The sequence below is a fragment of the Berghia stephanieae genome, chromosome 3 (assembly GCF_034508935.2).
Source record: "Berghia stephanieae isolate SIO BIC M18660-M18661 chromosome 3, UCSD_Bste_1.3, whole genome shotgun sequence".
Classification (NCBI taxonomy): Eukaryota; Metazoa; Mollusca; class Gastropoda; order Nudibranchia; family Aeolidiidae; genus Berghia; species Berghia stephanieae.
In genome coordinates, this window is record NC_088362.1 from 10613011 (window position 1) to 10623010 (window position 10000).

A 10000-nucleotide genomic window follows, 5' to 3' on the forward strand; every position below is an offset into this window, starting at 1 on the left:
GTACTGCATTGACATCAGCACAGCAAGAGCTCCCGTTTTCTATCTCAGCAGCGAATGTGTTGTTTTGTATGTATCGTTAGTGTTATATCTTCTTATCGAATCAATAACTCTAAATCGATAGATGCTTTTTGTAGGACGACAATCTGTTCTCATGGTAACAGAGTTTGTATTTAAATGAAAAGTTAAAACAAGATATTGTCCCATGGTCAAACGCTTGGCTTGGAGTAAATATTGTAAATGAGAATGTGTTTGGAATTTATCTTATGACAATTTTTGTACTTGAAAAAATTTAACAAACATTAACCCTCATCTTACCACCTACAACACAATCGTCACATTTGTTACGACACAATATAGACACATTTTTCCTAATTCATATAGTTTATTTTGCACATCACAATGATCTTTGTTTAATTAATAAGAACATAAAGTTGTTTTCAAAAATCAATTTTTCTGCTGGGTACGCCTGCCATTTTGGGAAAATACTGATCATGGTCGGTAAGGAGAGAGTGAAACTGCAGTCGAAATATCAGTCGTAAGACATGCAGGGCAATCTGTTCTCACGGTAACAGAGGTTGTATTTATATGAAAATACAACACGGTCCCCTTGTCAAACACTCGGTTTTGAGTTTTAAAATATTGAAAACCAGAATGTGTTCGGAGTTTATCTCAACACAATTATGTTTGTACTTGAAAAATCTTCAGAAAAACCAAACTACAGTAGATATCATGTATAAGAAATGCATGGCAATTTGTTCTCACGGTAACAGAGTTTGTATTTAGATTTGCGGCTATGTAGTCTAGTGGTATGACACTCGCTTTCGGATCGGAAGGTCCTGCACATTCTCACATTCTCTCACTGTACTCAGCTGTAAAATGAGTACCTGGGCGTTAAAAGCGTTGTCTCTGTCGGGAAAAAAATTGTAATATCGCCTAACAGGCGTCTTGTCTCGTTCTACTTGTTATGGGTTACTGATGTAAGCTTTTTGAGCACGTTTAGTGGATATTGCTCTATATAAAAGCTCAAGTTTTTGTTTTTTTAGATTTTTCTTTTTTTTTTAGATGAAAAATTAAAATTAAACACCGTCCCTTGGTCAAACACTCGGCTTTGAGTAATATTGAAAATCAGAATGTGTTCGGAATTAATCTCATGACAATTTTTTGTATTTGAAAAATCCTCACAAAGACTAAACTGTAGTAGAGATATCATTCATAAGAAATGCCATAAAAAAATAGTGCGATGTCTAATATGTGCGGCTATATGGTCTTGTGGTATGACACTCGCTTTCGGATCGGAAGGTCCTGGGTTCGACCCTAGATCGGCGCATAGTACTCACATTCTCTCACCGTATTCAAATGCGTATATATATATATATATATATATATATATATATATATATATATATATATATAAAACCTAGGAGTCTCCGATCCAAAGGCGTGCGTCATGCAACCCGACCACATAGCCGTACAATCAAATTACATAATCATTTTTACAAAGAAGACACGGCTTTACACATAACGGCACCTCTTCGTACAAAACTCCTGCATCAGATCTAATGATACTTTAGATAGCTATATCCACATGCAGATTCACGTTACTTGGCTATCTACTATTTATACTTGAAATGTATGACGGTATCATATTTCAACAACTCGTTGTGATCAAACGTATAGATAGTATGCGCTTGGCTAAGAAACTGACAACATTGCCATCCAGAAGTATAACTAACCAACACACAAAACTGTGTGTAACCGTGAACTCTTATAGTGTGGTTGATACAGTTTAGTGAGAATCACTCCCAAACGCGGATGGCAAAATACAATAACAAAGACTAAAGTGACGTCAACTGCATACTATCTATAGATGACAATTTTATGCGCTATGTGGTCTAGTGGTATGACACTCGCTTTCGGATCGGAAGGTCCTGGGTTCGAGCCTCGAGCTCGGCGCATAGTTGAGTCCTTGGAAAAGGCTCTTTACTCACTTTCTCTCACCGTACTCAGGTGTAGAATTAGTACCTGGTCGTTAACAACGCTGTCTTTGTCCGAAAAATTGTAATATCGCCTAACAGGCGTTATGTTTCGTCCTACATGTTAAATGTTGCTGTTGACCAGGGACCCCTTGTAAAGCGCTTTGAGCACATTTAGTGGATATTGCGCTATATAAAAGCTCTATTATTTTATTTATTTAAAAATTTTAATAAGCAGATAATGGCGTTATGACAACAAAAAATACTATTCAATCCAGCTCTGGAAACAACAGATGTAGCCACCCGTCCATCTGGGAGTTTGTGAAAATGAATACTTGATCTTTTTTATCATTATTACATAGCGCAATATCCACTGAACGTGCTCAAAACGCTTTACAAAGAGTCCCTGATCAACAGCAACATGTAACATTGTAGATCGAAACATGACGCCTGTTAAGCGATTTTACAATTATTTTTCCGATGGAGACAACACTGTTAACGACAAGGTACTCATTCTACATCTGAGTACTGTGAGAGAATGTGAGTGAAGAGCTTTTTCCAAGGAATCAACTATGCGCCGAGCGCGGCTCGAACTCAGGACCTTCCGATCCGAAAGCGAGTGCCATACCACAAGATCACATAGCCTCACAACTAAGAATACTATTATTTCCAGACATGGAAACATCTGGTACTTTGTGAAAACGAATAAACAATAAAATGCATGAATAAAATGGATAAACAATTAAAATTAAAGTCCTGTTGAGAAGAATTAGAAAAATTATTAAGCTTGTTCTTGTTTTTTAATTCAAGACACTAGATTTTCTCTCCTCGATAAAAGCGTAGGTAAATTTCAATTTAGATTTAGAATGTACTAGCTACGCCTAGAACTATATTGAATGGGACAGGCGCTATATGTTGGTGGGATGGGGGTGGGAGAGTGGGATATATTCTTCATATAATTCTCGTTCTGGCACTGTTTCATACACACTATTTCAATTTTTATCTGTGACCCATCGTCTCAAAACGGTATTATGTCGGAACGAACCATATGCTTAAAAGCCGAATTAAATGTTAAATTGGTCAAAAATATAAATTTTTGGCATTAGCACCCTAAAATATGGTATTCGTTCTCCTAAACAAAACATACAAACTCAACACAAGTCTGATATTTCTGGCTATAAAAAAATCAATTTTCAACATCTTAACCAACCCGACTTAATACCGTTTTGATACGAAGGCTCACATATGTCGCCTGTTCTTGCCCCTTATTTGTCACTGGATCACCCTGGCATAATAGCATTTTGAGGTGATGGGTCGCCTACTGAGCCTGTGGATAAATAGGAAACAACAATGATATACTTAACAATCGTTCGATGTGTTAGCAAAAAACATTAATAACTACACGACATTAATCAATTTTATTCTAACTTTAATTTGACATTTACATTGGTATTTCTACATTCTCTAGCAATAAACGCTGTAGATTCGATAGAAGGTTGTCATGTAGAGAGATGTATCTAGTGATAAAATTGATAAGCATCACTTTCAACGTCAATGGGTTTGTTATTCACAAATTATACTCTCTACCTATTGCCCGCCCATTAATGTCGTCACCCTCGGCATCAATCAAAGTATTCATCGATCTTCCCTTTCATGAATCATCAATATATAGTCATCACCATATATCTTCACCATTATCATAAAAATATTTATATCATATATTATCAGCGAGCATCATCACACAATCATCATCATCATCATCATCATCATCATCATCATCATCATCATCATCATCATCATCATCGCCGTAAGCGTACAGTCATTACATCAGTATATCAATACGATCACAGTAATAATAATACGATAATATAATAATAATAATCAATCATCAAATAATAAAATAATAAATAATATTAATCATTCACATAAAATTCACAAATTATAGCAAAATGTATCTACAGCTGTAGAAAGCTCCACAGTTCCTCTTTGTTTTTTTGTTTTGTTTTGGTTCATTTTGTGCGGCTATGTTGTCTAGTGGTATGACACTCGCTTTCGGATCGGAAGGTCCTGGGTTCGAGCCTCGCGCTCGGCGCATAGTTGATCCTTGGAAAAGGCTCTTTACTCACATTCTCCCATCGTACTCAGGTGTAAAATGAGTACCTGGCCGTTAACAGCGTTGTCTTTGTCCGAAAATTATAATATCACCTAGCTGGCGTCATGTCCCGTCCTAAATGTTAAATGTTGCTGTTGACCTGGGACCCCTTGTAAAGCGCTTCGAGCACATTCAGTGGATTTTGCTCTATATAAAGCTCAATTTAAATTCAATTTGGTTGTTGTCTTTTGGGTTTTTGTTTTTTGTGTTTGGTTGTTTGTTGGTTGGTTTGTTCTTTGTTGGGTTTAGTTTGTTTTTGTTGTTTTTGTTTTGTTTTTTTTGCCGTTTTAACGTGCAATTTTGTAGTCTTGTGGTATGATACATTTCTTCCGACCAAACGGTCCTTTGCAGAAGCCTACTCCTGACGGCACAATGTTGAGTCCTTGGAACAGACTATTCCTTCACGTTCCCTCAACATACTCGGGTATAAAATGAGTATCTCGCCGGTAACAGAGCTGTTTTTATCCCCCCAAAAAAATTGTAATAGCGCCTTCCACCCGTAATGTCTCACCTCCCATGTTAAGTGACAGTGATATCTTGGGTCCCTTATAAAACGCTTGGAATAAAAATGAGCTAAATAAAATGCTCAACTTTCTTTTTTAAAATTGTCATTGTCATGTTCACGTTCTTCACCATACCATACTGGGTGGGGATCCTGACCTCCCATAGTGGACAGGGAGATACATGCTGTCTTCTATCCCCCCCCAGACCCGTTTTCCAATTGTTTCCTGTCGTTGTCTTGGTAAAAGATTACTTAGTTTTGTTCTGACCCCGGCCGGAGTCCTTTGCTGGGAGGAAAACAGTCGAATGTATAGTTATAGTTTTGGGAGATGATATTTTTTTCCTTGTAAATTATCTCTCTGTTATGCATTGTATTATGTTTAGTTTACATATTATATTATATTATTTGTAAACATTTGAGTGAATTCCTCTTAGTTGGGACCTGTACTTGTGTCTGGATGAGACTTTTAGATGATCTCCGACTAAGTACTTTGACTGTGTGCTCTTGGAATCTAAATCTGTTCCCTATTTGAACAAATTCCCCTTTGTCTTACCTTTTCTTGGGTGCTTTAATTGTAATCCTAGAACTTTTTACTATCCCATTTTCTTCCTTTTTACTGGCGCAGATATGACCTTAATGTGTTGCTAGCGCCGTACAAGCCTTAAAAACAAAAACATCACCATACCATAACTTGATCACTAAAAGATAGAATTAAGTTGACGTCACTCGGGTCTTTGTTTTTGTTTTTTGCCAGCCACGTTTATGAATAATTCTCACTTTAACTGTATTATCCAGACTATAAAAATTTTTTGTGTTGGTCCATTATACTTCCGGATGGCAATGTTTTGAGCTTCTTAGCCAAGCGCACACTATCTATACCCTCTCATAACCACACATATTTTTCTCCTTCTCCAGCGTGAGTGTATTTCAATCCACGTTGGACAAGCAGGAGTCCAGATAGGCAATTCTTGCTGGGAGTTGTACTGCCTGGAACACGGTATCCGACCCGATGGACAAATGCCTTCAGATTCCTCCATAGGGAAATGTGATGACTCGTTCAACACTTTCTTCAGCGAAACGGGAAGCGGCAAGCATGTACCCAGGGCTGTTTTTGTAGACTTAGAACCGACCGTCATTGGTGAGTTAGTTGGTTATATCAGGACTAATTTGACTTTTAAAAGACACCAATAAATATATATATATATATATATATATATATATATATATATATATATAATATATATAAATATAATTGTGTGCTCTTGTTTCAGGCATTTAAAGGATAAGTCTTATATTCAGCCTTAAATGAGATAATATCTAATAAATAAATAGTTTAAAAACCCATGGAAAAAGTAATGGTTAACCCTCTCCTTACCAGCCATTTTCAAGATTTTCCCCAAAACTTCACACATAACTAACACAAAATAGATTTTTTATCACTCAGACATAATAGTAGTAAAATTCTTGCGATACATAAATCTAATTACTTTAGCAAAACATGCCCTACAACAAACTGTTCATTTTCTTGAAATTTTATGATGTACAAAAGAAATTTGAAGAAGAAAATTGTTGATTGTATCGTAACAAATGTGACGATTTTCCTATAGTTGGTAAGGAAAGGGTTAAGGTTAACTCTTGGTTTTATCTGCCGCTTTAAATTACATTTTGTTTTTTAACTATTAGATAGTGTCGAATCAATAATTTGAAATACTTCATTCAAGATTTAGCATTTAAATATTTTGTTGATGGTTTCGACTTCGAAGAATGGAAGACTGTTCACACAAACACTCAGAATACTCTCTCTCTCTCTCTCTCTCTCTCTCTCTCTCTCTCTCTCTCTCTCTCTCTCTCTCTCTCTCATTCATGAAAGGAACAACAACAGCAAAAAAATGAGCTTTATATAGTGCAATATCCACTAAATGTGCTCAGAGCGCTTTACAAGGGGTCCCTGACCAACAGCAACATTTAACATGTAGGACGGGACATGCCGCCTGTTAGGCGATATTACAATTTTTCGGACAAAGACAGCGCTGTTAAAGGCCAGGTACTCATTTTACACCTGAGTACGGTGAAAGAATGTTACTAAAGAGCCTTTTCCAAGGACTCAACTATGCGCCGAGCGCGAGGCTCGAACCCAGGACCTTCCGATCCGAAAGCGAGTGTCATACCCCAAGACCACACAGCCGCACTGCAACCACATTATCCCTACCCCGTTATTTTGTTCTGCGTTTCAGATGAAGTTCGAACAGGCACCTACAGAGAGCTATTCCACCCCGAGCAATTGTTCTCTGGCAAGGAGGACGCGGCCAACAACTATGCTCGTGGTCATTATACTGTAGGCAAGGATCAAATAGACGTGGTTGTGGACAGGCTTAGGAAACTGGCCGACGGATGTAGTGGTCTTCAAGGGTTCCTTATATTTCACAGGTAATGAGATCAAAAATAATCCTGATCCAATCCTAGATTTTTGCATTGTTTGTGCACAATAATTTAGGCTAAAACTTAAATCAACATGTGACCAAACGGTTTAAAATTCCTCTATTTCGTGGTGAACCAGAGGTCGTGATAGCTAAAGTGATAATTGTCGTTTTGGTCATTTTCTCAAAAAAAAAAAACATATCTACTAACATAACCCATTAAAAGAAATAGGTAGCAATAACATTATTCACTGTTTAATTCAGCTCTACATGATTCCGTTTTGAGACTGCAGGTTACAAATTATCTTTGTTTTATTAAGTAATATCAACTAAAAATAAACTTTATTCCTTTTGACCTGTTGAAAATTGTCTTTCTGATGACAAATATACTATATACTTTCTCCCTCTCTCTCTCTCTCTCTCTCTCTCTCTCTCTCTCTCTCTCTCTCTCTCTCTCTCTCTCTCTCTCTAGAGAGAGAGAGAGAGAGAGAGAGAGAGAGAGAGGGAGAAAGAAAGAGCTACAAGTCTTTTTTTTGTCTTGAAATTCGGATGTTGATTTTCTTTCCACGTGTCCATCACATTGATTGAATATCCTCCTACAGCTTTGGAGGTGGTACTGGTTCAGGGTTCGCATCCCTTCTTATGGAACGTCTGTCAGTGGAATATGGAAAGAAATCCAAGCTAGAGTTTGCTATATATCCAGCACCTGAGGTTAGTGGGAAAACTTACTTATTGACTTATTAATAATTTACAGTTCCTCCACCTATGTCTATTTATGGACCAATCTTTGGACTCTATCCCATCTGAGGGAAATTATATTTATTTATGTCTATTCGTCATTCTCAGAGATCCTTAGTCGCAAACTTTTTCTTTTCATCTTTGGTTTTACAATAAAAAAAACGTATATTTTGTGTGACATTAAATGTCTAGTTATGAGCCACAATTTGGTAATTGCCTTTTTAATCATTTTAAATGTATGAAAAGTAGGACAGCCTGCCGAATCATATGTCAGATAGTAATATAAACTAGTGAATAAGGACTTACTTAAAAGGGGTATGTTGGAAAACTCCCAAAGAAACTACTAAAAAACGATCAAACAAATTAAAGCTATTTAACCATTCATATTATTTGGGTGATCAACTTATCTTTAGTCTTGCAGTTTACCTTGGTATAATCATTTCATTTTTATCAAGGGAATTAATAAATACTTTCTTTATGTCCTTTCGACCATCGAGAGTTATAAACCATGTATTTAGTGAAGATTGATTCCAACTGTATGTAGTTGGCAATTGGGGATGTCCACGAAATAAAATATATAACAATGTGAAATTGAATGTAAGCTTCAATTTGATATACTAAAACAGATAAGATGGACGTTTCGGGTTTCCCTTTTATCAACAAGACAGGATGAGTGAAACTCTACAGACGAATGAGATAATGTGGTAGTTGTGGCGTTGTTCATATCAAAGAAAATAAAACAAGAAGAAATAAATAGAAAAATATATCAGTTTTTATTATCGTTCACCCACGCCTTGATTAGTCGTCAACCTATTATTACCAATTATTGTAATATAATTTATAATAAGGGAGAGAAATCGTGACCACACATCTTCTACTCTTCCGGTTCCAAACTCTTTGGAAGTGTGCATGTAACCAGTCCTTCCAAGGAATAATAATGATAAGGTTACTTATTGAATCATCATAAGATGGCATACCTATTTTAGTAGCAAGATGTATTGTCAAATTCTTGTGGTTACGGGATGTGTCAGAGCGAGGGTAGATGATCTTTATTGACAACCAAAATATATTTAGACAAAAAAACAAGATGCAATCATTCTGAATCCAGAAGATCAATTCCAAAAGGTGCATACCAATCCTCCGAAAGACTGGTTTTACACGTCCAATGAGATTGGAACCAGTTTTGTTTTTTTTACATCACTTTTGTTTGCTATTGTGTGATATGAATATAATTAATAAATAGAGGTGCCTAAATGAGTCAATAAAATGGAGATAAAGATAAAGGGAGTAAATCTGATTCATGAATGAACAACACAAAACAAACGACGTTTCGGCCCTTGGCCTTTATCAAGTAAACAAAGAATACATATATACAAACACACACACATTTAAAAAATTTCGCCTATATTATTATGACAATGTAATATAAATATACATATATATATATTATTCTGTGTTTACTTGATAAAGGCCAAGAGCCGAAACGTCGTTTGTTTTGTGTTGTTCATTCATGAGTCAAATTTACTCCCTTTATCTTTATCTCCATATGAATATAATGTGTATTTTTTGTAGTCTCATTAGCCCATTTAAATTTCCAGATTGCTACCGCTGTAGTCGAGCCTTACAACGCTATCCTAACGACGCACACGACTCTAGAACATTCCGATTGTGCTTTCATGGTGGACAATGAAGCAGTGTTTGATATTTGCAAGAGGAATCTGGACATTGATAGGCCTTCATATACCAACCTCAACAGACTTATGGCTCAAATTGTTTCTTCAATCACTGCTTCTTTACGGTAACAAAAAAAAAGCTTAGTTTATGAGTTTTCTTGACCCATGCCTTCTTGCTTCATAATCATCTGATTCGGAAGCCTAGATTGATTCTCATTGTGGTAAGACACTCGACTTGTATCCTAGCGGTTTCGAACTCGAGACCTGTTGTGGGGGAGGGGGGGGGGCGCAAAATTGAGTTTACTGGATTGGGCTCTTTTATTTACTCATGTTTTCTCACAATACAGGTGAAAATGAGATTATGTCCGGTAACTACTTTCTTTCTTTCTTTCTTCTTCTTCTTCTTCTTCTTCTTCTTCTTCTTCTTCTTCTTCTTCTTCTTCTTCTTCTTCTTCTTCTTCTTCTCAAATAAACTGACTGACTCAGATTAAGTATTTCTGTTGACGTTGCATAATGTCCCAGGTTTGGTGCCTTTTATATTTTCG

The 10000-nt window shown here is 36.4% G+C and overlaps 1 protein-coding gene across 1 annotated transcript in view; it reads left to right on the top strand.

Moving 5' to 3' along the window:
- The window catches only part of LOC144967137 (tubulin alpha-3 chain-like), a 15560-nt gene that overhangs the window by 1284 nt on the left and 4276 nt on the right, over positions 1–10000 (top strand). The window contains exons 2-5 of the mRNA XM_078904001.1: positions 5543–5765; positions 6862–7054; positions 7647–7755; positions 9381–9580. Coding sequence (XP_078760127.1) covers positions 5543–5765; positions 6862–7054; positions 7647–7755; positions 9381–9580 — 725 coding nt within the window. The remainder of the gene's footprint in view (positions 1–5542; positions 5766–6861; positions 7055–7646; positions 7756–9380; positions 9581–10000) is intronic.